Source organism: Camelus ferus, chromosome 12 (genome assembly GCF_009834535.1).
Source record: "Camelus ferus isolate YT-003-E chromosome 12, BCGSAC_Cfer_1.0, whole genome shotgun sequence".
Classification (NCBI taxonomy): Eukaryota; Metazoa; Chordata; class Mammalia; order Artiodactyla; family Camelidae; genus Camelus; species Camelus ferus.
Genome location: NC_045707.1, coordinates 22,371,914 through 22,399,383, shown reverse-complemented (window position 1 = coordinate 22,399,383; position 27,470 = coordinate 22,371,914). Strand labels below are relative to the sequence as shown.

The 27,470-nt window shown below is 57.3% G+C and overlaps 1 protein-coding gene and 1 pseudogene across 1 annotated transcript; one reads left to right on the top strand and one right to left on the bottom strand.

Annotated features, from left to right (window-relative positions):
- The first annotated feature begins 3,095 nt into the window (after positions 1-3,095).
- On the top strand, positions 3,096-24,373 carry LOC102524098 (integrin alpha-7). Its single transcript, XM_032493138.1, is given in 32 exon segments — positions 3,096-5,555; positions 9,869-9,996; positions 10,095-10,174; positions 11,260-11,515; positions 12,006-12,137; positions 12,414-12,533; positions 13,379-13,586; positions 13,717-13,801; positions 13,803-13,911; positions 14,269-14,357; positions 14,476-14,603; positions 14,769-14,864; positions 15,024-15,085; positions 15,207-15,376; positions 15,799-15,948; positions 16,564-16,647; positions 16,649-16,685; positions 17,216-17,409; positions 17,492-17,542; positions 17,544-17,573; positions 17,681-17,701; positions 17,704-17,762; positions 17,903-17,943; positions 17,946-17,976; positions 18,110-18,212; positions 18,720-18,896; positions 19,080-19,208; positions 21,017-21,128; positions 21,339-21,439; positions 21,528-21,600; positions 21,603-21,652; positions 23,671-24,373. Coding segments are annotated over 32 exon segments (3,543 nt in total). The 5' UTR covers positions 3,096-5,349; the 3' UTR covers positions 23,902-24,373.
- Positions 24,374-24,442: 69 nt separating this feature from the next.
- LOC116656619 lies at positions 24,443-27,106 on the bottom strand (annotated as a pseudogene).
- Positions 27,107-27,470: the final 364 nt, after the last annotated feature.

The following is a 27,470-nucleotide window of genomic DNA, read 5'->3' as shown; positions in this document are numbered from 1 at the left end:
CACGGTGCACTGACATGCTGGGTGACATCGGGCAAGTTGCTTACCCACTCTGGATTTTGGTTTTCTCCTAGTAAAATTAGGGGATTGGATTAAATCAGTGACTGTAAGCCATGGCTAAACATTAGAATCATTGGGGGAAGTTTTAAAAGAAATTCCTCGGCCTCAGACTAATTAATTAATTAAGCCTGTTTAGGTATTTAAAAAAAAGTTGTTCAGGTGATTCTAATGTGCACCTAAGGTGAGAATCACGGGGCTGAACCACATCTAAGGCCATTTCCAACTTTGGCATGCTCTCACTTGGTGATTCAGTGACATAGTTGAAAAGTGACTTCATTACATCTGCTTGTGGGGACTGGGGAAGAAATGGATACTGACTGAGTTAGAATAAAACATTCTTCATGAATTTCCTGAGTCCCAGTTGGAGATTAAGTCATTCAGCTCTTTGCAGAGTAGCACCTTAAGTCCTGGGAGATAAGCAGCTGTCAAAAGATTAGTGAGTGAAATGGTTAAGTGGGAACATAAAGCAGAACATTAAGTGCCAAAATAAAACTTCTGAATGAAAGTGTTGGATACCGTGTGTATGTGTCTGCGCTTAAATGTGTACTTTCTCCCCAACATTTCCTGAGTACCTACTGTGTGTCAAGCACTTTACATGTATTAATTCATTTAATCCCTAGAACAATCGTGTGAAGTGTAATAGTCGCCCCCAGTTTGCAGGGAAGCATCTGCGGTACAGGGCAGTGTAGTAATGAAGTAGAGCCAGGACACAGACGCAGGCCGTCTGATGCCAGATCCCCAGGGTAACCACTGCGCTGCTCTGCAGACTCCATGAGAGGGGCCCCAGGAGGGGGAGCCCAGAAGCACTTTTAGGGAGGGCTCGCTGTCTCCTGCCACTGTGCCCCTCTGTACTTGTGGGGCATCAGTTGAAGGGAATCCTGGCAGAGGAGGAGTGTTTGGGAAGAGGCTCTGCTCCAGAAAGTGGCTGGTCAATAGAAGCGGGAAGAGTGAGAGCATCGCAGGGCAGCCTGGCCCGGTCCTCGCCCCCTCTGGCTCTAGCTTCCAACTGCAGTAAGCAAGCAAAACAGAGGCAGATTGGAAAATGCCCAGTGCCTCACTCCCAAAGCTGGGAGAGACAGGCTGGGGTTGGAAGGGGTGCCAGAGAACGGTGACAAGGAGAATGTGAAACAGGGGGCAGGAGCTAATGAGGGGGTTGGTGTTGGGGGTTTTGGCTGAGAGTCTGTGACTTTTGGGAAGAGGATGACTCATGGAGAGTGCCAGGCCCATGCTGTATCCTCACCCACCTTGGCACAGCCTCCTGACATTTTCATAGTCAGTGTTGAGAGTGCCAGGACTCTGCAGACATCAGCCCCGCCCTCCTCTCCCATGCGCTGGCTGTTCCTTTGCCCTAGATCTGGGCAGAGGACATGGGTACCTGCATCTGGGGACCCCAGCTGATATCATCCTCCATCTGCTCTTGTTCTAGACCCTTGTTGCTCACTGTCTAACCTCAGTGTCCACCTGCCTTTGGTAGAGACAGACACTAGCTGCATACATAACCGGAGAATGACTCTTGAACTTTGAAATCTTTTTCTGCCCACCTCTGCTTACAATTTCCCACCCAGATTACTTTCTCTTAGAATGGGTGAACGCAACTCTGTAATTCTTTTCTCCACTCATTTCCCTGTTCTTTGGAGGTCTCCTTCAGAGTTAGCTTTAATTAGCGATCTCCAAGCTGACTGGCTGGGCTAAGCATTAGGGCCGGAAGCTGCTGAGTTGTTAGGGTTGGGTGAGGACTGAGGGAGGACATGGTGTGAGCGGAGAAGGCTTCTCATACTGGGAGATCTGGCTGGGCTTCAAGAGGGGGCCGTTGGTGGTGTGGCCAAGTTCCAAATGTTGGCATGAAGCCCACACTCAAAGAAAAAGGGCCCTCAAGACAGTCTGAATGGCTCCCTGTGGGAAGTGACCTCCCAGTCCTTCTCCCCAAGGCGCAAGGGGTTTTCCCTTGGATCCTCCAAGACCACAGTGGTCAAGCCACTTCTCAAAGGACTCCCCTCGATCACATTTCTATTCCTTCTCTCCCAGCCACTCCCAGAGTTCGAACTTTGGCTACAGCCAGAATTCAGAGGCCACAGAAGGCCTCTAGTGCTGGAGGGGTGGGGGCCGGTAAGAAAGTCCTGAGGCTGTGTGTGTTGGGGAGGAAGAGGCTGGCCCTGGGACATATGCTCCAAGGCTCTGCTGCCAGATGAGGTGGAGGGAGAAGTAAACCCTGCAGCGTGTTCTGAAAGTGTTTGCTCCTAAGCTAGACACAGCAGCTAGAAAATGTGTCATCTGGGGGAGCTGGAAAATAGGGGCTCCGGAGGGAGGGGAAGAGGGACAGAGGGGCTGGAGAAACCTCGGCTTCCACTCAGACAAGGGGCAAAGTCTTTGCTGGGTCCGGACATTTATCAATTTTTTAAAATATTTTGAAATTATTTTGAAATAATTACAGATGCAGAGGAAGTTGCAAAAACAGTACATTCCCTTGTGCCCTTCCCCCAGCTCCCCCAGTGGTGACACCATCTGTAACTGTGGCACGGTATCAGAACCAGGTTGCTGACTCAGGTACAATTCTGTTAACTAGCCTACAAGCTTTATTCCGTTTCCCCCAGTTTTTTATATGCATTCATTTGCATATGTGTGCGCCTGTGTGCGTAGTTGTATGCAATTTTATTTCCCATATAGGTTTGAATAACCACCACCGAAGTCAAGATACAGAACTCTTCATCCCCATGAAGGAACTCCCTGTGCTATCTTTGTATATTAACCCCCCCCCCCGCATCTCTGTCCCCTAGCGAGCAGCAATCTGTTCCTCATCTCTCCAGTTCTGTCATTTTGACAGTGTTATACGAGTGGAATCACACGGTATCAGCATTGGTTTTAATTGAATGAATTTCCAAACTCCAGACTCAAATACAAAAGTTCTCTGGCAGGTTATTTATTCTAATATCGAGCTGCCTCCATTATCTGGATTCCTCCAGCTTCTTCATTCCCCTCCTTGACCTCCAATATTCCTCTCCATTCCAACAACCTGGTCTCACTTCCCCTTTAGGGAAAACCTACATGTCTAAATGTACCAGGCTGGTCTGGGACTCCTGCATGCTCCCCCGCCCTCCCTCTCCCCACTATTTATAGCCAGGCTGATTTTGGGCGGCCTCTCTCTCTCCTTTCCTGCTCCTTCCTCCTGTGGCAGGTGAGGTGACTTCTCAAATATTTGGGCAGAGGAGGTCAGAAGCAGATTCTTGACATCTGATTTCAGGCTCCGATTTAGCAGGAGCTGCTGGAGTGGAGATGGAGGGAGGCAGAAGCTGCAGGTGCAGACAGAGAAGAAGGCAGCTGGGGCTCTGAAGGCATTTTGAGCCCGGTTGGATGTTTGGGCTGAGAGTCCAGAGTTTCGGGTTCTATCCTGATTTCGCTCCTCTGCATTATCATATCGGCTCTTCTGTGTTGTCTGGGCTCTGAGATAGGAAAGGGATGGAGAGGGCGTATCTGGATGATGATAAAAGTAGGATCTCGGGGTCAGCCTGCTGTATCACCTTCATAGCACCTTTGTAGAGGTGTGCCAGTCCCCTGGAGGCCTGCAGGGGGAGTGTTGCAAAAATGGAGACCCAAACCTTCAAATGTATAGTAACTTACCCAGGGCAAGGACTGTCCCAGGGCCAGCAGAGTGAGAGCCTATTTGTTTGTTTGTTTGTTATTTTAGTATAATCCTGGACAAAGAAGTAAGAGAGTCAAAGGGAATATGGAAAGAAGAATTAGGGAAAACACGTATGGGAGCTTTTAAGAAAGGGGGAAAAGAGAGAATCTTAAGAATATGAGAGTGTTTGAGGGGTGGAGAAAACATTAGAGACACTGGGAAATAGTCTAGAAAGATTCCAAGTGACACAGACGAGACAGGGGACAAAGACAGAGCTGGGGATGAGACAAAACCAGAGAGTGAGAGAGAGAAGGGAAAGATGGACAGATGGATATACTCAAGACCAACAGCTGGTAAGAAAGAGAACTAGGAAGGGGAGGAGGGAGCAAGTGAGGTTCCAGTTGTGCCAAGTTATTTCCTATCTCCCTTCCCGGCCCCATTTCTGGATTGGAGTTATAAATAGCAGAGTTGGAAAATGTCCTCTCTCCCTTTGCCTTTGTCTCAGCCTGGGGGGTGGGGGGAGGAGACGCAGAGGGACAGGTCTGCCGATCCCTGCAGACATCCCTGGAAAGCCCCAGCCAGCCCCTGCCCAGGACTCTTCCCCCTCCGATCCCTTCCCCTTTTGAGGGTGGGAAATGTACCCTGGGAAGGGTCTGGAATCTGGAGGCACCCTTCCCTGTCCTCCGTCTCTAGGGTCCAGTCTCTCATCTTCCCCCTTCTTTGACAGCCCCTCCTCCCCCCGACTTAATTTCCTCTTCCTGGATCAGTCTTTTCCTTGTTTTCTCCTTTCATTCTGCCCTTGTTGATCGAACTCTTGCCCTTCTTTCTCCATCTCTTTTCTCTTTCTGTTTTCTTTCTTGTTGCCTCCTTTGCTCCCCTCTCCAGGCCTGCTCAGTTTTACTCTTTTTGTGCCTGTCTTTTCCTCTGTTCCCCTGAAGCATCTCGACGTGGTTAGCACGGCCGTTGCCACCCACTGCCGGGCTCTGAGGGGTGGATGGAATGGGATGGGAGAGGGTGTGACTCGAACAGCAGAAGAGGTGCTCTGTGTGTCCACGGGGAGAAGGGAGCATTAAGGCACCACACCGGACTCAGGCCCGAGACCACCACCCTTTCATCACCTCTCTTTCTGTCTGCATCTGTCTTCCCACACTGGCCTTTAGCCTCATCCACTTCTCATCTCTCCCCTCTCTCTTTCTCTTTTTTGGCCCCTTTCTATCCAAATTTCTACGCCCCCCTCCACCCCCCGCCTCTTGCACCACTCGCAGGCTTGAGCAAGAGTGGGAGGAAGGGGAGACCGCTGACGCTGACGGGGGCGGTGCCGAAGCTGAGGTGGAGCTGGGGGGCGGGGGGAGCGAGGTCCCACCAAGAGCTGCCGTTCTGGGCATCCCTCAAGGGCTCCCGGCGGCCTCCACGTGCCGCGGCACCAAAGGGCGGGGTGAGGACGGCACTTGTGGGAGCGGAGGCGGGAGCCCGAGTGGACGCCGGGCTGCTGCTGCTGCAGCAGGCGTCTTGCCAGTGCTGGGGCTGCGGAGTGGCAGGAGCGGGGTGATGAGGCGATAGATTGGGAGACCCCCCCTGAAGGATTAGCGAGACTCGGAGACCAGAGACTCGCCCTGGAACACGTGGGGCTCTGGGCGAGAGCGCGCGGGGGTCGCACCATAGCCGGGACTCGCTCCATGGCCGGGACTCCGGGCCGCGATCCTTGGGGGGCCCCTAGAATTTGTTACCTTCTCGGCTCCCTGCTCGCTGGACTGCTCTCCCCAGGGGCTGTAGCTTTCAATCTGGACGTGATGGGCGCCCTGCGCAAGGAGGGCGGGCCGGGGAGCCTCTTCGGCTTCTCTGTGGCTCTGCGTGGGCAGTTGCAGCCCCGACCCCAGAGCTGGTGAGTCACCGCACCCGCCCAGAATACCCGTGCCCGAGCCACAGTCACCCCACCCCCCTGCCCCATCTCTCAATCTTCCAACCCCACCAAGACTCAGACTGACCACAGGTATCCGATACCCCAGCCTAGAGCTTTGTCTCGTCTGTCTTGGGTCTGAGACCCAGGGTCTTGCTTTGGGGATGGGTTTGAGAGCAAGGTTCTTGTCTTGGCCAGGAGCCACCTCCTTTTGCCTTTCACCCCACTTGCATCCTCCTTCCAGTCCCAGGGCCTGTGGCTCCCCTCCTTCAGGGGACTGAACTCCCCTAGGGAGGGAGATTGAGCGTTTTGCCTCTGCTTAGGGCAGAAGAGCGAAAGGACAGAGGTTGAAGGTGCCATGGGAGGGATGGAGGGTAGACTCCATAAATATCTTCTTGCCAGAGTAGTGCCATGGGGTGGGATGAGAGCAGCAGCACACTGGGAGGCCAGGGGAGACCTGCTGCTTCTGTGGCTCAAGACCACGGGGAAGGCTGGGAGGAGAGGCTCGGAAGACCTGGGGGCGGGGGTGGTCTGGCAATCTGTACTAGGTGGTTGGTGATCGAGAGTGGCAGAGAACAGAGCCCCCCAGAGCTGTAGCAGCAGCGGCAGCAGCAGTGAGGGGGACCCAGGAAGGATGCTGGCCAGGCGGTTCCCTCTTCTCCTCCTCAGGAAATTTCCAGTTCCAGGAATCTCAGCAGTGGGGGAAGGCGGGGAGGAGTGAGGGGCAGAGGACAATTCTGGTTAGTTTCTGATCAGTTTGGGACCCGGGGGAGGACACAGTTGTGTGTGGGGCCTGTGACTGTCATGCTTCTTGTGCAGTTGGCTCCTGCTCTGGTGTGCCATGTGAAAAAGAGGCAGGAAGGGGAAGAAAGCTTCCCACCCCTTCCCACCAGGGGCGGGGGGCTTTTCTCTCCTAGGTCAGACCCTAAGCCACACTAAGTGTCCATTACTGGGATCAGTGCTACCCACTGGGACTCTCTTCTCCCCACTGCTGTTGCCCTGGGGGCAGAGGGTAGGGCCCAGAGCTCATTTCCCTTGCCTTGTTCAGGGAGGAGGGGCTAGTTCTGATCTTTCTTCTTCCATTTCCTTTGTCATTAGGGAGCAGGGTCAGTGGTCCCCCAAACTTTGGGAGTGATAGAAAGCTACTGACTTCATCTCTTCTTCAGCCTTCTCTCTGCTTCCTCCCTCATCTCTGTCTCCCTCCCTTCACCTCTCTCCCCGCATCTGCCAGAGTTCCAGGACTGGAGGCCTTTGTAGGACATGCTGAACTCTGAGCTATTTCCAGGCAAATTCTAGGTTATTTTTAATAGCTTGGTCTCTTGTCATTTCCCCTTCATCTCTGAAGGTGGCCCCTGATTCTGTCTCCCAGAGCCAAGCCTGGGGCATTCCCAGAGGGGCCTGACCCCCTCACCCTGCTCTTGCTCCAGCAGGGGGCACTCCGCTATCTGGTGGCACATGAGAGGCCAGGTGGGTACCTTGCTAAGTCCCCCCGGCTTTGGAGTTGCAGTTCACCTGCCCCAGCATTTGCTGATTGAAAGACCTCACCTATTTTGATGTATTTCGATCTGGCCCCGAGATGAGACTTTGAAGTTTAACCTTCTTTGCGCTGTGGTTTCAGCCTCATTTATTTCCATCAACTGTAAAATGGAGATGAACAATAGTATGACCATATAGAGTTGTGGGCATTGAAAGAGTTCTTAATATATGGAAAATGCTGGGAATAGCACAGGCCTGTAGTGGGCGCTGTGACAGTGCTGGTACTTTTATTCTTGTGTAGTGATCCACGGAGCTGGAGAGTAGCTTTAGTGCCTTACAGAGAGCCCCGATCCAACGGCTTGGCTAGAGTACCCCCTGGGCTGAGCCAACCTTCCAGGCCGAGCACCCTCCCCAGAGGGCCACCTAGACTGAGAGCCAGAGAGGGCTGGATTGGATTGGAGGCTGGAGTGTGTGGGGAGGTGAGAGGTACCGAGGTAGTGGGCTACTCCTTCGCCTCCACTAAGCCAGGTTCCCAAGGAGTCCCTTGCTCCCAGCTTCCAGCATGTCTCTGTCTTTCTCTCTGCAGTGGCTGCAGCTGTGGCTACTGTTCTGTCCAGAGGCCTGGGGTGGCTGAGGACCATGGGATAAAGTCAGGAAGGAGTGTGTGGCAGGGGCAGAGGTGGAGGGACTGGAGTGGCTGCATGTGGGAACTCTTGTTCCAGGAGGCATGGTCTGTTCTCTTCTCCACTGCGTGGGGCTGGGCATAGCTATGCACTCAGCTTCTTTCCTCCAGGTGGATCCCCCAGCCCGACCCCAGCTCGTGATCTCCAGGGGAGTTGTGAGCACTGAGCACTGGTTGTTCGCTTCTCCTGGTACTTAGTTATGCACAGACCAGCTGAGGCATTGGTTGCCTCCGTGAGCCTACATAATGTGCGGGTTCAGTGAACACATCCGGACACCTCCTAGGGGGCAAGTGCAAAGATGAATAAGACAGCCCCGGTCCTCCAAGGGGTCACCATTCCTGTGTGTGGAGGTGAGGCACCGCAGACTTGTCCAAAGGTTGGCTATGCCACTCAGTTTGTTTTTCTGCTCAGGGTACCGTCCTCTCCCCATCTCCGTCTCCCTTTTCTGGAGGTGGCGAGTCATTGAGTGGTGGAAAAGACACGGGTATTGGAGTTAGGCAGATGTGGGTTTGAATTCTAGCATACTACTAATGTCTCTGGGCAAGTTTCCTCATCTGAAAGACAGGAGAAGAATCCTCACAGAGGACTGTTGTGAAGGTTAAATGAGCTGGTGAAGGTAACCTGCCTGGCCTGGTGCCCGGCACCCAGTAGAGAGTCTGTTTATTTTTTTAATCGAAGTATAGTCAGTTTACAATGTCGTGTCAATTTCTGGTCAGTAGAGAGTCTAATACGTTAGTTCCTCATATCCCTGGCATCTAGCCTAGGGCTGGGTCTGACCGTAGTACGTGCTGACTAAATATTACTTCCTTGTCTCATCAGTGCCTGACACAGGGCTCGGCAGGTGATAGATTCTCAATAAATTGTTGTTAATCAGTGCCCAGTGTCTGCTCTCTTCCCTTGCACTTCCCACCCCCTCCTCTCTCTTGACACTGGCTCTGACATGGGATGACAGCTGCGAAGAGAAAGGAGTTGTGGGAAGGGAGAATGGCTCTGTGCCCCATCAGAACTGGCATGGTGCCCTGCGAATGCCTGTCTGCAATATTGCCCTGCACAGCTTCAGGCCTTGGCCGTCAGCAAGGGAGACGGAGGAAAAGAGTGTAGGAGAGAGGCCTTGGGGTTTGCTCTGCTGCCGCTTTGAGTCTCTCCCTCTGCGAAGAGAGGATCCTTGTAGCCAGCTAGGTGCCTGTCACCTTGCCTCACTCTCTCCTTCACTCCTGGTCCAGGGGTTCAGCCCTAGGGGACCCAGGCAGCCTCCATTCCCAGCACAGTCCTTCCCTGGGGAAGAAGCCTTGGCTGTGATCATGGAAAATTGTCCTGCCAAGAAAGTTGTATCTGGGAAAGCATCCGAGGGGGAGGTAGGAGAGAAGACTGGGTGGGGGCAGGGTGGGTGGGAGAAGTGGGGAAAATCATGGACGTGGGGAGGAGAAGGGAGGATGGGGAAGGGGATTCAGGATGTGCGGGGAGAATGGGCAGGAATGGAGGCACTTGCCCCTACCTCCATACCAGCCGGAATGACCGACAGAATCCTGGGCCGGCAGGATTGCTGGTGGTGGGTGGGTCCTTGATGGGCCCCCGATGATGGGGTGGGGGAGGCAGAGCCATTTCTAGTCTCTTGCTTGGCTTCCAAAGCTGGTTCCTAGGCCACCTTATGGTGCCAGTCTGGGCTCCTGTTACTTTTGCTCCCAGCATTCTTGGCATTTCTGGGAAGGTTTCAACTGACCCATGGCTGAGGAGGAGGGCAGAGCTTGGGGATGGGGCCAGGGAGTGGGTAGGGAAGGCCTGGTCAGAATCAGGTGTTGGGAATAGGCGGTTCTTTCAAACTAGCAGTGCTGGCCAGGCTGCTTGAGTTGGGGGGTGTGTGTGTGTGCGCGTGTGTGTGCGCGTGTGTGTGTGCGCGCGCGCGCGCGCATGCGTGTGTATGAACTATGTATGTGGTCTCTCATCCAGGTAGTATGTGTGTACGGAAAGTGATGGTTGCATGGCCAAGTGTACTAATTTGCCCTTACCAGGACATGGGAAAACTGACTTTAGGCCCTTTTCCTGAGTCCTCCAACACTCTGGCTGGTACCAAGGAGCTGGGCCTGGGCAGCTCTGGGGAGGTGAAGGGCTCCAGCCACTAACTCCTGCCCCATCACGCAGGCTGCTGGCGGGCGCTCCCCAGGCTCTGGCTCTGCCTGGGCAGCAGGTGAATTGCACCAGAGGACTCTTTGCCTACCCCCTGAGCCTGGAAGAGACTGACTGCTCCAGGGTGGACATCGACCGGGGAGATGAGGGCCTTGTGGGGGTCGGGTGGGGGGAAGCACATGACGGGGGGAGGGGAGGCCCCTCCACTCCCTTCCCCTAATTCCCCGTGTCCTGCCTCTAGCGGATGTGCAGAAGGAGAGTAAGGAGAACCAGTGGTTGGGAGTCAGTGTTCAGAGCCAGGGGCCTGGGGGCAAGATTGTTGTGAGTACCACATTTTTTTTCACTTTTAATATTTACCATTTTTATTGAAAAAAGTCACAAAAGTTAATTTTTAAAAAGAGGGAAAAATAATTTGACTCTGTAATAGTAATATAATTGCGGTGAGTACATCTTCTGACTGTATGCAAGGGTGGTGTGTGTGTGTGAGTGTATATCTGTGTGTGTGTAGTGTGTATATACACAGATGTGCTTACAGAACTCAGGTTGGCCATATGGTGTGATGGTCTGGTTCCCAGGACCTCAGGGAGATATAAAAAAGCATAAGACACAGTTCCTGTCCTTAGAAATTTAAAAACATCTATCTGTTCATTCAGCCACTCATTTGTCAAACTCAGGTGTTGTGCTAGTTGCTGAGAGAGGACAGGTGAACACAGGGAAAAGCCTGGCCCGTGCCTCAGCTACCCTGCTGCCTAGCTGCAGAGATTCTCATTCTCTCTTTTTCTGTGTCTGTTTCTCTCTTTCTCTGTGTCATCGCTAACACGCACAAACACAGTAATACAAGTCACTGCGGGGCAGGATGTGGTTAACGTTAAGTGAGTGGTACAGTCCCCAGTCTATGAAAGTCTGAGGGAGGAGAGGAGAGAAAAGACTCCTGCAGGTGGGGGTGGTTTGAGCCAGGATTTCAAGAATAAGCAATGCTTGGAGAGTGGAGAGGGAAGGGAGCTCTTTGCAGATGAGGTGATGGCACTTGGGAAGGGGTAGAGGCAGGACCAAGCTGGGCACGTTGGGGATTGTCCCGTATGGCGGGATCAAGGAGGCACGAGTTCTGTGTGCTGGCTTCGCTGTGCTGTGGGCGCCCGGGCAGAACGTGGAGCAAGGGCTTCTCCCTCCAGGGCCGGGAAGCGGGTGCAGAGAGGGTAGGATGGGGGTTCTGTATATACCTGCCTAACACTGGCTGGGCAGTGGTACCCAAGTGATGCTGGCAGAGGAGTGTGTGGATGTGTGTGCACCTACGCAGATGCACGTGTGCACACAAACCAGTGTCTGCCAAACATGTACATGTATGCATGTGGGTCAAGTAGGTCCCCAGCCCATGCAGTAGAATGACGGCTCCTTTCCTCGCACAGACCTGTGCACACCGATACGAGTCGCGGCAGCGAGTGGACCAGATCCTGGAGACAAGGGATGTGATTGGTCGCTGCTTTGTGCTAAGCCAAGACCTGGCCATCCATGATGAGCTGGATGGTGGGGAGTGGAAGTTCTGTGAGGGGCGCCCGCAGGGCCACGAACAGTTTGGGTTCTGCCAGCAGGGCACGGCCGCTGCCTTCTCTGCAGACAGCCACTACCTCCTCTTTGGAGCCCCGGGAACTTATAACTGGAAGAGTGAGTCACACCTAGGGGAGGGGAGAAGGGAACCAAAATGTCCCAGTACCTCAGAGAGGGGACTGGGGGCAGCACGTGGCCAAGCATGCCCACAAGTTCACTGCCACGCCTCCCACCACCGTCATGCCAGTGTACACACATACACGAATGGGGCTATCTCCACTCCTTCGCATGGCTGAGTGTTCTGCAACAGGCTGGCACGAGTCCCCACATCCACCGCTGGGCACCTGCCCAGCCGGGGCGCGCATGCTCCAACACACCAGCCCACCCTTCATCACTCCCATTCCCATCTCTGCACGCTGCCGCTGGCCAGGCTGACACTCGGTGAGTGTGATGCCAAGTCTGGGGGACCCCAGGCAGCTTGGGCCGGGGAGGGGGTGGAGACAGGGCTGGAAAGGAGAGGAGGGGCTTCCCTGGGGGCCTGTCTAACAGCCGGCCTGGGGGTGCACCTCACTTCCTGCCCCGGGCACTAACAGATCTGTCCTTGCAGGCACGGCCAGGGTGGAGCTCTGTGCACAGGGCTCAGCGGACCTGGCACATCTGGACGACGGGCCCTACGAGGCGGGGGGTGAGAAGGAGCAGGACCCCCGCCTCATCCCGGTCCCTGCCAACAGCTACTTCGGTAGGGACCCCTCCCCGGCCCAGAGCTGCTCTAACCCTCTGTTCCTCTCTCTCTCATCCTCCCTCTCCACGCTCCCATCCTTCTGTCTCTGTCTCTGTCTCTCTGTCTGATTCTTATCTCTCTGGTCTCTTTGTCTCTCTCATGTTCTTTCTCCACTTCTTCCTCTTCTACCTCCTCCTCGCCTTTCCGTCTGCCTCGGTCTCTCCACTCTGTGGCCTCTTCCCCGGATGTCCCTCCCTGGTGTCTCCCCCCACCCCCCCACCCCATCCCCCGCAGGGTTGCTCTTTGTGACCAACATTGATAGCTCAGACCCTGACCAGCTGGTGTATAAAACTTTGGACCCTGCTGACCGGCTCCCAGGACCAGCCGGAGACTTGGCCCTGAATAGCTACTTAGGTTTGTAAGCGCCCCTCCACGTCCTCCTGGGCCCTGGGGGCTTGGCCTGGCCTCCCCTCCTCTCCTGCCCTGCCCCCCAACAGCACACTTTCAGGGAAATACCCAATGGGCCCAACTTACAGAGAAGAGCTGAGCCCAGTAACCAGGACGGAGGAGAAGAGGCCCCAGGGGTGACAGCCTAGGGGGCTGTGACCGGGGTCTCTGGAGGAAGGTCCAGGTGGGTGGGACTGTCCCGGGAAGGAAGGAAGCTAGACCTCTGGGGGCCTTCCTCTGAGGGAGGGATGGTGGGCACGTGTGGAGACAGGTCCAGCTGTGTTGGTAAGTCCCTCTCATTGTCTCATCTGCATCCCTCTGCAGAAGAGGAGGAAATGAGGCCCGGGAGATGTTTGGGTGAATCAAGTTCTCCCCTACTCCCCCATGTCTCCCCCCTCCCATCCATGTGAAGACTTTCTCTCCCTGCGTGGATGGTGGGAATTGGGGGCAAGGAAGGTGCATTGGATGGAATGGGGACCTCCTGGGTGTGCAGAGGGGAGAGCAGTTCCCTGGGAATCGTATGGGAGGCAACCTGCCCTAGCTCCTGCCAGTGCCACAGCCCCCCACCCAGCTCCTTGGCCTTCTCAGTGGCCTTTCTCCCTCCTCCCCAGTCCTTGAGGCCGACCTCACCGCAACCCTTGTGCCAGCCCCCAGTATCTGGGTGGGGAGGGCTGCCAGGCCTCCAGAAGGGAGGAGGAGTGGTGCAGCCGTGGTGGGGATACCTTGGCAGGTGCCTTCCACCTATTGGCTCCGACCTGCTCGGAGAGGGGCAGGGTAGGGGGGGCGCTTACTAGTGGGTCGCCCCCGCTCAGGTTTCTCCATTGACTCGGGGAAGGCGCTGATGCGAGCAGAGGAGCTGAGCTTTGTGGCAGCGGCCCCTCGTGCCAACCACAAGGGTGCTGTGGTCATTCTGCGCAAAGACAGTGCCAGCCGCCTGGTGCCCGAAGTTACACTGTCTGGGGAGCGCCTGGCCTCTGGCTTTGGCTACTCACTGGCTGTGGCTGATCTCAACAATGATGGGTGAGAGAGGGCCGAGGGAAGTGGAGCCTGGGGGAGGCTGGGTCCGGGAAGGGTGAGGGGCCTCTGGCCTTTCCTCCTGACTCCCCAGGCTGGGGAGGACTCCGCACTGGCTGTCTTCCTCTCTCCGTAGCTGGACAGACCTGGTAGTGGGTGCCCCCTACTTCTTTGAGCTCCAAGAAGAGTTGGGGGGTGCCGTGTATGTGTATATGAACCAGGGGGGGTCACTGGGCTGGGGTCTCCCCTCTCCGGCTCTGCGGCTCCCCCGACTCCATGTTTGGGATCAGCCTGGCTGTCTTGGGGGACCTCAACCAAGACGGCTTCCCAGGTGTGACTGGGACCGGGAGAGGCTCAGGGGAGGGAGGGGGCAGGGCAGGGGTGGGGAAGTACCTCTGAGGTCAAGAGGAAGGTCCTCTGAGGGCCCAGGGAGGGGAGCAGCCTAGGCTCACACCTGGGCAGCTTTGTGACCTTGGGCAGGTGCCCTTTCTGAGCTAGCGTTACCTGCAGAGAGTAGCTGAGAGGACTGAACGTGATGCGTGTAAGGCGCCCAGGACTTGGTAGCCGCTCAGCAAGATAGGGAAGACAGGACATGGAGCTGAGTGACTGAGGGAAAGCTGGGGCTGGACCTTGTGCCTCTCCGCCCCCTGCCCCCCCAGGTCTGATTGCCTTTCTCCTGCTCCCGCAGACATCGCCGTGGGGGCTCCCTTCGATGGGGATGGGAAAGTCTTCATCTACCACGGGAGCAGCCTGGGGCTTGTCGTCACAGCTTCCCAGGTGAGGGCAGTGGCGGGACCAGGAACGGGCGTGGGTGGGACGGGCGACGGGGCAGCAGCGGCAGGGGAGGCAGAGGCCCGGGGGTGGTGGGTGGGAGGCCGACGGTCTGGCCCCGCAGGTGCTGGAGGGCGAGGCCGTGGGCATAAAGAGCTTTGGCTACTCCCTGTCGGGCGGCCTGGACGTGGATGGGAACCATTACCCGGACCTGCTGGTGGGCTCCCTGGCCGACACGGCCGTGCTCTTCAGGTGAGCCCTCCTTCTGCTCTGCCCTCTTTCTCCCCGAGGCCCGGAGCACCCCCCCCCCATCCTCCCCGCCCCGGGCCAGCTCTGCTGCTGGAGAGTCCACCGGCTCCCCGCTTTCCCAGCCTCAAGTTCTCATGCCTCCTGTGCCCTCCACTCCCCATTCCCCAGGGCCAGGCCCGTCATCCGTGTCTCCCACGAGGTTTCTATCCTTCCGAGAACCATCGACCTAGAACAGCCCAACTGTGCCGGCGGCCACTCAGTCTGGTGAGGTGGGATCCCAGGGGAGGGCGGAGGGGAGCACCCAGGGCCCAGTCCTGCACCTCTAGCTCCCTTTCTCTGCCCAGCTTGGGGCTGGGGCTGGGGCAGGAGTGTGCAGGGTCGGGGTGGGACCTTGGCCTGTCAGCCTCGCCTTTGTCCCCGCAGCATGGACCTAAGGGTCTGTTTCAGCTACGTCGCATCGCCCAGCAGCTACAGCCCTGTTGTGGGTGAGTGAGGCCCCTCCACCCCCACCCCAGTGGGTTTCCCGGTGCGTCCCCCGAGGTGGAGGAAGGGCCGACTGGAGCCGTTCCCCAGCCTCACTGGCTCCTCCTCTCCCACCTGCCACAGCCCTGGATTACACGTTAGATGGGGACACAGACCGCAGGCTCCGGGGCCAGGTCCCCCTTGTGATCTTCCTGAGCCGTGGCCCGGATGACCCTAAGCACCAGGCCTCAGGCACCATGTGGCTGAAACGCCAGCGTGACGGAGTCTGTGGTGACACCACGCTCCAGCTTCAGGTGCATGCTGCCCCCTTGGCCCCTGAGGGTCACTCTCACATCCTTTTTCTTCCTGCTTTCCTCTCAGCTTCTTCCCTAACACACGCACACCTCATTCTAAGATCTCGACCTTGGGGAAGGCTCCCTTTTGGGCTGACCACCCCCACCCCCCAACCGCTGCCTTCTTGCGTCTCCTGTTAAGCTCTGTCCTCCCTGGAGATGGTGACAGCAGGTTGTGTCTTCACGTCTGGTTCTCAAAGCCCTGCTCTCCTCCCTTCACCCCAGTCGCTCTCCCTCCTCCTTGCCCAGTTCTCCACCTCTCTCCTTCACCTCCCTGAGCCTCTTTCCGAATTTCCGGATCTGTCTCAGGTCTGGCTGGGGCTTTGGGCAGGGCTGGGGCTGGGGGTTGTTCTTGTATCCACGTCCGTCTTTTCTCTTCCCAGGAGAATGTCAAAGACAAGCTTCGGGCCATTGCGGTGACCCTGTCCTATAGTCTCCCGACCCCCCGGCTCCGGCGACAGGCTCCTGGCCAGGGGCTGCCCCCAGCGGCCCCCATCCTCAATGCCTACCCGCCCAGCACCCAGTGGACGGAGGTGAGCCTGGGTTCCAGCTTAGCCCAGGAAGAGGAGCCGTGGCCCCTCGCCAGTGACACGCACTCACAGCGCGTGAGACCCTTTCACCGGTTACCCCGGTATCTCCTCCTGTTTCTAGATGCTGTAACAGGGGGGACCCCAGATGAAACCTGGCCCATGTGACCATGAGTTGCTAGTCGGAGGGGCAGGCAGGCACTCAGGGGCGCAGGGGTGTGGGGCTCTGCCGTCTTCAGATGTGGTCTCCAAGGCCACCTCTATCCCAGCCTGCTGGAGGGGAGCGTGGAGCTCCTTGCATGGGTTTCACGGCCGGTCTGGCAGTGGCGCTCTTCGCTTCGCGTTCTAAGTCTGGGGCTCAGTTACACAGGAGAAAGGCCGAGGAAATATGGCCTTGCTCTGGACTAGCCTGCTAGCCTCTACTGCGACATCGTAATTCTCCCATCATTTTGCTGATGAGGCCCCAGCTCAGAGTGGTTGAGTGACCAGCTCGATATCACACAGCTGGGAAGCCACAGGTCTTCGAGTTGAACACAGGCTATTTACCCCTGTGATCCTCTACCCCACCTAGGCAAGGCACATTCACCCCCTAGTAATGACCCTCCTCGAATCTCTCCTCAGATCCACTTCCTGAAGCAAGGCTGTGGGGAAGATAAGATCTGTCAGAGCAACCTGCGGCTGGTCCACGCCCGTTTCTGCACCCTGCATCAGTGACACCGAGTTTCAGCCTCTGCCCATGTGAGGCGGAGCAAGGGAGCAGGCGGGGTGGGAAGGCAAGAGCTCCAGGATCGGAAGGAAGTCCCCTCAGGAGCGCCAGTCTGCAGGGAGAAAGCGGAAGGCTGGGGGGGACCTGCTGATAATTCAGAAGTTTGCAGATGGGGGCAGTGGTGGACCCACAGGGGCTCCCCTGGCAAGGAATGACAGGCCTTCACTATATATATACATATATATATATATACAAACATACAGTTCACATATCATATATCTCTCTTTTTAGTCTTCACGACCCTGTGAGATAGGAATTCTTGTAAGTCCCACTTTATAAATGGAAAATGGAGGCCTAGAGAGGTTAGGTTACTTGCCCAAGGTCAGTTAGTGGTGGAGCTGGGACCAGAATGGAGGTCCCCTGACTCCAAGTCGTGATTCGCCTAAGTCTGAGATTTGGGAGACCCAGGCGGGAGGAGAGGGGGCATGCCCTGGGGGAAGGAGGCAGGAGAGGGGGAGGCCGGGGGAGGTGTTCAGATCTTAGAGTGAGTGGGATCTGACCCTCCAGGGACTGCGGATGGGACGACAGCCCTGTTTGCACTGAGTGGGCAGCCAGTCATCGGCCTGGAGCTGAAGGTCACCAATCTGCCCTCGGACCCAGCCCAGCCCCAGGCCGATGGGGATGACGCTCACGAGGCCCAGCTCCTTGTCACCCTCCCTGCCTCTCTGCACTACTCAGGAGTCCGGGCCCTGGACTCTGTGGTGAGGACCTGGGCAGGGTAGGCGTGGGGTGTTCAGGGGCTCCAGCAACCCAAGCTGACCTCTCCTTCTCTCCCCACTCCAGGAGAAGCCACTGTGCCTGTCCAATGGCAATGCCTCCCACGTTGAGTGTGAGCTTGGGGAACCCCATGAAGAGAGGCGCCCAGGTTGGCACATCTGCCCTTGTCCCTATCAAAGGGGCTCTCTATCCCCCGATCCTTCCTCAAGCCCCTCGCCCTTCTGGACTCTCATCCTGCTCCTGTCCTTGGTCCAGGTCACCTTCTACCTCATCCTTATAGCACCTCAGGGATCACCATTGAGACCGCAGAGCTAGAGGTGGAGCTGCTGTTAGCCACGTAAGGCTGGTGGGGCCAGGGTAGGGTGATGGTGGGGGAAGTTGGCTGGAAGTCCACCTAGAAGGGGCTTCACTGTCCTCATCTGACCCCTTGGGGTGGTGTCTGTGCCTGCTGCCCACGCCCGCCCTGCCACACGCCAGGATCAGCGAGCAGGAGCTGCGTCCAGTCTCTGCCCGAGCTCGTGCTTCATCGAGCTGTCGCTGTCCATCACGGGGTAAGCCCTGCCCAGGGGGGCACCGCCGCCAGAGGGGTGGGCACTGCTACTCCCAAACCCAAGCCTGGGCTCTCCCTCACCCTCCATCAGGCCCCAGGCCTCCTGAGCCCCCGTTTTGACCCCTCCTCACCAGGGTGGCCATTCCCCAGCAGCTCTTCTTCTCTGGCGTGGTGCGGGGTGAGAGTGCCATGCGGTCTGAGCGGGATGTGGGCAGCAAGGTCAAGTACGAGGTCACGGTGAGTGTCCTGGTGAGGCCCCTCCTTGGCACAGAGGAGGGGCTGAGGTCTGCCCCAGGAGCTGTGGCTCTTCTCCCATATGGCCGCATGGTGGTCTAGCGAGTTCGAGGCCTCGCTCAGCTCCTGGGCCTTGGCTGTGGGCAGGTGTTTGTGCTGGGGCCTCAGTTGGCCATTTCCTGCTCAGCCCTGGCCGGCCGTCTCACCTGCTGGTCTGGGGGGCCCATGAGGGCCCAGGGCAGCTGCTCTGCCTAGGGCCTCAGCTGGGGGCTGGGGACTCGGGGGCAGGGCTGCTGTCTCTCTCTCGGACTCTGCCCTGGTGCGGCTGGGGCCTTCCCACACCCCTAGTGGCATCTCTAGGTTTTCCTGGGCTTGGGGCGGGCAGAGACTGGCGCCTGGATCTAGGATCCTGAGTCTTTGTCAAGACTCTGCTCTCTGAGGCCTCCCCACAGCCTGCGTGCTCTCCATCCCCAGGGATTTAGTGGCCTTCATGCTCGCCTGTGCCCACAGGTCTCCAACCACGGCCAGTCACTCAACACCCTGGGCTCTGCCTTCCTCAACATCATGTGGCCCCATGAGATTGCCAATGGGAAATGGCTGCTGTACCCCATGCGGGTGGAGCTGGAGGGCGGGCAGGGGCCCGGGCAGAAGGGGCTCTGTTCCCCCAGGCCCAACGCCCTCTACCTGGTGAGGCTTAGGCTGGGTGGGCGGGGCTGCTGAATTGGGGTGGGGGGTAGACTTGGGGAAGGACGCTGTGGGCTGGGGGTGTGTGGATAGGTGGGGGGCCAGGAGGAAGGTGGTGGGTAGGAGATGCCATCTCAGGACTGCTGCATTTGGAGGGACCCTCACTGGGCCCCCTCCCCACCTCAGGATGTGGACAGCAGGGACAGGAGGCGGCGGGAGCTGGGGCAGCCGGAGCAGCCCGAGCCTCGTGAGCAGCCGGAGCCCAGCACGTCCTGGTGGCCAGTGTCCTCTGCTGAGAAGAAAAACGTCATCCTGGTGTGGGCAGGGCAAACTTGGTGCAGCCAGGATGGGGGAGGGGGCGCGTGGTATGATAGAGGAAGCGGGTGGTGGGGAGGGAATGGTGCGTCAGGACGGTGGGTGGCGCGTGGGGAGGTGCGATGGTCTGACAGCTGGGCAAGTTGACAGGACAGTGCACAACACGCCTGTGAGGCAGCTGCGGACGCCAAAGTCCCACCCCTCCACGCTCGCCAGGTGCTTACTCCAGGGCAGGCGCTTACCTATAGCCTTTTCATCTTGTGGATGAAAGATCACGGTTTATAGAGGTGGGATGGTCTTAGCCACCTCTGAGATCTGTTTATTGTTCTTTTGAATTCTTTTTCGACAAAAAGTCAATTTGCATAAGGAAACCTGCTTGATTTTCACAATGTCAAGGACGCTTTAGGTTTTTGACAGTTCTAGTAATTAAACTGATGGTATATTCACGTGATTTATTGTCTCTCCTTTTTGAGCAGTGTTGCCCCCCTTCTCCTACTTGTGTCACCTAGCTTTGTTCCACAGGCAGACTTACTGAGCAGATTAGCGCATGCTCTGTGCTGTCCCTTGTAGGGCGATGCTGGCAGGGAGAGTGAGCAGGGGACACAGGTCAGCGGGGTACTTGGTCTGGTGGCAAGGGGGTGAATCCCAGGTGCGGAAGGAAGGGCAATAGAGACAAGAAGAGTCAAAGAGGCCTTTGCAGGGGGAGGTAAGCGGCAGGGCCAGCTCTGGTGTCAGCTGTCTGGGAGGGAGTTCCACTGCCACACCCCATCCCTCTCGGGGCTTCCTCAGCGTCCCTGCTCCCCTGAGAGCATGACCTGAAGCAAACGAAGGCACCTCAGGGATAGTAAGAGCTTGTGTCATCGCTGTTTCCCTGATATGTGGCTAGTCCTGGCCTTCCCCATGTGACTGGTTTCCTCGGAAAGCCCTCCCTTTCTGATAAGAACTTTGAAATGGATTCTTTTACTAAAAATGGCATTTAGACAAATTGACCAAGGATTCTTGAATTGCTCAAAAGTGGCAAAATAAAGGATGACGTAAAGAATTCAAACACTGTCAAAGCCAGTCTTCTGTATACGAAGTGTGATAAATAGAACATTAATCTTAGAAAAATGGGCCATTAGGTGGGATTGGGCCAAATGGATTTAAGTCAGGCCTGGAAGGAGCAGGGCCTAAGTCCGCTGCCCCCCAGCGGCTCTGGGGCAGCCTCATCCTCCTTCAGTGAGTTTGGGCTTAGCAGAGGAATGCGGCTTTGCCCACTCTGGACCTGGGTTCAAATATCTGCTCCACCTCTTAGCAGCTTTGTTAGCTGTGTGACCTGAGGGAGGTCACCTGGCTTCTTTGAACTTGAATTTCCTAGTTTGAAAGATGGAGATGATGGTAATATGCACATTGCAGGACAGTAGCACATTTAAATGGGGCAAGTACCTCGCAGATAGTAGATGCTCAGTAAATGGGACCGTCATTAGGTAGCAGAAGCGGCACCTGGGGAAGCTACTCTGCCTGTTGCTGTCCTCCCTGCTCCCCATGCATCTTAATGCCGAATAGCCCAGATTTGGGGTAGGCTGCTGTTTTGGACCAAGGGTTAATTTGGGAAGACTTCCTGGAGGAAGGGGGTTTGAAGCCAAGTAAGGAAAATGGGATAGATATTGAATGAGGAGCCAAGGGAAAGGGGGGCTCAGGGAGGGATGGAGGGAAGGCTCTGGGCAGACTCAGTGTCTGTGTGAGCATGACTGTGAGGGTGCTGGGCCCTGAGCAGCTCAGTGGGGTGGGGCCACGCGGCTCAGAGCCTCGCCTGTCCTTGTCCCCAGGACTGCACCCGGGGCACGGCCAACTGCATGGTGTTCAGCTGCCCTCTCTACAGTTTTGACCGCGCTGCTGTGCTGCACGTCTGGGGCCACCTCTGGAACAGCACCTTCCTAGGAGGTGAGAGCACGGCCGGGGCACCGGGCTGGGCGTCCTCTTCCCCAACAGCCCCTTGGGGACTCACTTCTCCTCCCATCTCCTCTGTGTCCAAATGCAGCACACTCAGCCCAAGACAGGCGGAAACACCCTCTTCCATTTACAGCTTCAGAAGCTGGGGGAGGGGGGACCTTAGGCATTTAGGAGGAGGATCTCCTTCCCTGCTCCCTTAGGAGTACTCAGCTGTGAAGTCCCTGGAGGTGATCGTTCGAGCCAACATCACCGTGAAGTCCTCCATCAAGAACCTGCTGCTCAGAGACGTCTCCACGGTGGTGAGCTGCAGGGCTGGGGAGGAGGGGCCGGGGCATCTCTTCTCTCCTGATGCTCCAGCCCTCGTTCTGCGAACCCCTCCCTCCCCAGATCCCAGTGATGGTATACTTGGACCCCGTGGCGGTGGTGGCAGAAGGAGTCCCCTGGTGGGTCATCCTCCTGGCTTCCTGGCCGGGCTGCTGGTGTTGGCGCTACTGGTGTTGCTCATGTGGAAGGTGAGGCTTGGGGAGGGGGAGGCCGGCGGGGGCTGGGCTCCTTGTCAGGCAGGTGGCCTCTCCAGGTGTGGTTCTCTCACCCACACTCCCATTTCTTCAGCAGATCTGCACTGAGCCCTTACCCTGCACGTACCAGGGACCCTGTCGGGACCTGGACGGTTCGGAGATAAGGCAGGTGCAGACCTCGTTGTCAAGAGGTTTTATAGTCTCGTGGGGGAGGGGAGCCTGTGGTCAAGGACAAGGTAGAGGTACTAAGTCAGGAGAGTGCAGGGGGAGTTCAAAGGGGGAGAGCTTGAGAGCCGGGGGCCCGGAGCTGGGCCTTAGCAGGTGGGGTAGCAGGGTCTGGATGTGGGGAGGTGAATGGGTGGGTCTGTGCCTTTCAAAAGGACCATGGGAGGCAAAGCCATGGAGGCAGGGAAATGTGGGCTGATTTTACTAGAGCATGGCAAGTAAGGCTGGGAAGGAAGCTGTGGCCAAGGGAGCCAACCAGTGTGGAGAACTGCCTCCAGGGAACTGTCTCCAGGACCGAACTCGGAACCTGCGCATACCAGGCTCCACCGGGAACCGTGCTTGTACACAGAGTGTAGCCAGAACCACGTTTGCATCTGGGGCTCCACTGAGAGCACATACGAGCACATGTCCGTACAGTCACACCCGTCACCTGCGGTCATCCCCTGAACCATATGCTACATTTGCGGAACCATGCGCGCCCTTGGGCTTTATGGGGAACTGCCCCTCCCCTCCTCCCTGGGACCATAGACCAAGCACACGCTCTGGCAAATGTGAGTCATCAGTGGACCAGGCCTCTGGGCGTCCAGGCTGTTGGGAACCTTGCCAGCTCTTTTTAGGGGAGATTGATGCCTGGGAGAAACTGGCTCTCTGCTCCCTGCTTGCATGGAAGGGGGACCAAGCAGAAATGGGGGCCCCCATCTTTCTCCAGTCTTCCCATCCTCCTCCTCTTCTGCTCCCCTCCTCCCTTACATCCCAGTGTGGCTTCTTCCATCGGAGCAGCCAGAGCTCATCTTTTCCCATCATCACCGGGCCCGTCTGGCTGTGCAGCCCTCGGCCATGGAAGCCGGGGGTCCGGGGACTGTGGGGTAATTGTGTGTGAGCATGTGTGTGTGTAGATATGTGTGTGCGTGTGTGGGGATGTATGTGTGTGAGTGTGAGAAACTCCCAGTAGTCACGGGACCAGGAATGTGCAGGGTGAAGAAATGAGATTGCACAGGGGCGTGAGTTCTAGGAGCTGGGGTGGGAGGGACTTACCAGGGTGAGGTCATGAGGGGGCGTATACACAGCCGGGGGCACGCACCAGGGTTGGGTGGGCTCCTGGGCTGTGAGCATGTGGGAGTACAGGGAGGTGCCGTGCTTGTCCTCTGGGGGCATGAGTGTGCAGGCCGTCGTGCAAGGAGGTGCCGTGCAGTCTGAGCATGTAGGAGTCTTGGGCCGTCCTGAGTGTGAGCAGTCCTGAGCGTGAGTGTGCAAGGGGCACGTTTCCATCTTGGTGTGGAAGGGCCAGCATGTTCATGACTCAGGGAGGGGCCAGCCCGAGGGGGGTGCTCCCAGCGCACGAGCACACAGGCTTGAAGAGGAATTATTCCGGAGCTTCCACGGGTCTTGGAAGCCATGTTTTCCCTCCGAACTCGTTTGTGTTCCTGGGGATGCTATTGGGCCTCTTAAAAGCTTGGGAGGGCGTGGGAACCTTTGGGGTCAGCAGTCCTGATGTTCTACCTTCAAGCCCCTCTTGCAGGTGCCAAGGGAGATGTCCTTGGTCCTGCACCTCAGGTCCCCTCCTGGTCTTTCTCTTGCTGTGAATGAGGACCTGGGGACCCAGCATGGATGGTGGCTCTTGTGGGGGCTGCTTGCTGCGCTGGCTGCCGCCCAGCCTGTCTCCTTCCTGCTGCCGTTGGTCCTTTCTGTCCCAGGGACCTTGGAGGCAGGCAGCTGGCTGTACTGAGCACCTGCCCCAGGGACCTCAGCCCCGCAGGCTCCTCACGTCTGGCCTGGTGTCCTTCCAGATGGGATTCTTCAAGCGAGTGCGGTACCCTGAAGCCGCCGTGCCCCAGTACCACGCGGTGAAGATCCTGCGGGAAGACCGGCAGCAGTTCAAGGAGGAGAAGACGGGCACGATCCTGAGGAACAACTGGGGCAGCCCCTGGCGGGAGGGCCCCGACGCGCACCCCATTCTGGCTGGGGATGGGCAGCCCGAGCTGGGCCCCGATGGCCACCCTGTGCCAAGCACTGCCTAGCCTCCTTTGTCCCAGCTGGCCCGTGGGCCCCCGCCACCCCTTCCCCAGAGACGGCTCCTGCAGGTGAAGAGGCGGGACCCGGTTGCTGGTGTCCCATCAGGATTTGGCAGGATCTGTTTCCACAGGGCACAGACCTCTCCCCCCATGAGGACCACCCCCCAAACTTCCCCTTAGGATGCTGTTAGGTGAGAGGGGAAATCAGGGATGGGTCATGGGGGGTGAGGAGGGCAGCGATGTTCTGATGCAAAAGTGGGGAAGGGGACCCTACTCCTTCCCTCTCCCATTCACCCTGTATAACGGAACCCCAAGTACCTGACTCCCCAAAAGTGCCTTAAGCCCAGAGGGTGGGGAGGAGGTTATGTCGCTGACTCAGGGGCTCTTCCCTCCCTAGCTTCCCCTCTCCTCTGACCTTAGTTTGTCACATCAATCTAGCAGATTTTGTCTGTATATTAAAAAATATTTGAGTACAAAACCTGGCTCCTTTACTGAGTCCGGCCACCTCCTGCCCAGGGTCTGCAGGAGAGGGCAGATTTTCTCTGCACGCACACAGCTCAGGACAAAGGTGGTGATGGGAGGGAGTGCTGGGGGCCTGGCACAGACACATGTATCATGACTTGTGTGACCAGGTCCTGGGGCACTTGAGTGTGGTCTCAGAAAGAGGAAAGGGCAGCTGTCCTGGGGTGGTTGGGCAAAAACTGGGAGACCCAATCCAGGAATTTGCAGCTAGGGGTACGGCAGGGTGTAACTGCTCCCTCCCCGCGGTCAGGGGAGCAATAGCGCTTTTCCACTGAAGAGGGAAGGGTTGGAGAGTCCCCTGGCAGAGGTGGGGGGGGAGGGGTGGGGTGGGGGAGGGGTGGTGGGGGGATGGCTTCTCTCTGCCCAGATCCTCTCAGGAGAAGGCAGACTCAGCAGATGGGTGGGATCATTCCGACCGCAGGCAGGATTTGGGGAAGGCTTACTTCACAGCCTTCCCCGTGATGTGCGGCCCAACAGGCAACCACTTTAAGGGAGGGGGCTGGCGTTCCATTTGGAGTTCGGAGAACTGGGCACTTTCCAGATCCTTCCAGGTCTCTGGTGAGGCAGCAGCCATCCCCGATGTGTTTCCAGGTGGGCTTTGCAACTTGCTGCCACAGGAAGGCCCAGCTCCCACGCGGCTCAGCCACGTGCTCCCAGAAAAAGAACAATCCTCCCTGGGAGAGAAGAGCGTGTCACTCACCTGCTCCACCCACCGCCTGCCTCTAACCTCACCTCCGTCCTGCCGGCCACGCCTGCCCGAAACCTCTTGGTGAAGAGGGAGGTGCTGGTCTTCAAGTTCGGGGAGCAAACCGTCCTGCTCCGTGACACCTCCTGCGCCCCGGCTCCGGCTGCCCGCCCAGAGCGTGTGACGAGCCTCCCGTGACTGACTGGGGACGACTGGTGAGACATTCTCAAAGGACGGCCAGAAGGACAGCATAACCGTGGGCAGACAGACGGGCAGGCGGAGAACCAGACAGAAGGGCAGGCGTAGAACCAGTATCCAGAGATCTCACTGGATACAGAGATGCTCGCCCAGAGCCCCCTCCCGAGAGCCAGACACACGTGTCCTGGACATCTCAGCCAGCATTTCGGGGAAAACTTGCACTGGGCTTCTGATTAAACTGGGGTTCCTCCAGCTCTTCGCTCCTCGCTGTGCCTTCCCTAGGTGATCTCATACTCCTCTGTGCTTGGAATTTACCAGCTAAAGCTGGTGACTTCCAAATCTGTATCTCCAGGCTCACTCTTTTTCTGACTTCCAAATCTGGACTTCCAACTACCTCTGGGTTCTCTCTGCCTCCATGGCACCTCAGACCTAAAGAGTTCAAAGCAGGTTTCTCCTATCTTGCAAAAGGCATTTCCCTCTACCTTCCCTCACTCCCTCCATCAGCTGCTCATGCCAAAAACCTGGAAACCGTCCTAAACTCCTTTCTCTCCACACCCAGTTCCCAATCTTACTGGGATTCTACTGCCCCTAATATCTCTACCTGGAACATTGTCAGTTGCCCCACTCCCTCCAGCCCCTGCTTAATCCCTGGGATCTCAATGTAAACATCCCACCCCTAGGTGTCCTCCCCTCTTCCCCGACTTCCCTGGGTGGCTCTCTTGTGGGCTTCCACATCCAGCCCTGGTCATGTTTCCTGCTCACCAGCAGATGGGGATGGACGGGTGTCAGATGCACTAGTTCACGAGATTCCCTGTCCTGGGTGCCCCGGACACTGGGGTGGCCAATGCTACGTTTGCTGCCCCTCACCCATACCCTTCCCTGCTGACCGGCCTCAGCACTCTGTGGACCTCCTGCAGGACCTTCCTTGGGCTCTGCACTGAGCAGAGCACCAAGGTGCAGACCACCACATCCGTGGAGCCATCGGCCAGCTGCTTCATGTCCTTCCTGAAAGCCACTACAAACCGTTCATACTCGAGATGTCTATTCTCGTCCATACTTTTTGTCAGGAACTTCTCAAAGTTGGGGTTCGGGTCCAGGCAGGTGATCCTGCAGCCAGATGGGTAGAACTGGAAGTTGGCACCAGTGCCGCAGCCCAGCTCCAGCAGGGCCACCTTGCCCGAGGCCCCCGCAAGCCCCTTTATCTGGCTGAAGAGCTCCCGCTTCTTGCCCTCCATCTTCCGGTTGGTCTTGGCCGCCAGCACGGCCATCAGGTAGGGGAAATAGCTCTTGCACAGGGGCTCCCAGAAGCCCAGCAGAGCCATGATGTGCAGGGGCAGGGTCAAGAGCAGCACCAGCATCTGCAGGAGCCGGACCAGGGTGTCCATGGCAGCCTGGCTGGGAGCGGCGCTTCCCTGGCGCCCGGCCTTTCCGCGCTGCCCGGCCACTGCAGATGCGCGTCTCTTCTTGCCCCGCGGTAGGACTTTGCTCCCTGTCTCCTACTTGGCAGTTTCCTCCTCGCCGGGTGGAGTGGATCTGTGAAATCCCTCCAGAGGGCACAGGTCCCAAGCCCCCACAAGCTCTTCAGCAGATTTTATGGGAGGCGAAGGAACAGGTGGCGCCAGTGTGTCCTGAGTTCGGGGCGCTCTGCCCAGTTGAAGAGGATGGTGTGTGCTGACCATCTCAGAAGGGAGAGAAGGGGGAGGGGGGCTATGTCTCTGATCACAGTTTGCAGGGGCCAAATGCCCAGCAGAGCTGACTCACGCCAGCCCGCCCTGGCCTGATTCGGTCCTCAGGTTCTGCTCGGTTTATGCAAGCTGGAAGTTCTGGTTGGGTGCCACTGGCACCCCCAGGGCTTTGTAAACGGTAGCCTGCCTCTGCCCCAGATACAAGCCAAACACAGAGAAGAATGTGTCTTAACCAGGGGGTGGGGGTGGGAAGGGTAGGGGTGTGGGGGTGGGAGGGTTGTCACAGGACTTTTCTGCTGGGCAGCGGCACAGGGGCCACTCGGGCTCCAGCAGCACAGTGCAGGAGACGCCTTCCTGAAATAGTTCATCCCCGCCTGACTCAGGGTTTGTCCCCAGACCTCTTCTCTGAGGCCCCCAGTGGCCAGGATGGTGACGTCAGTGGGTTTGACCGGTAGGACAGAGGCAGTGGACTTTGAGCTCCCGTC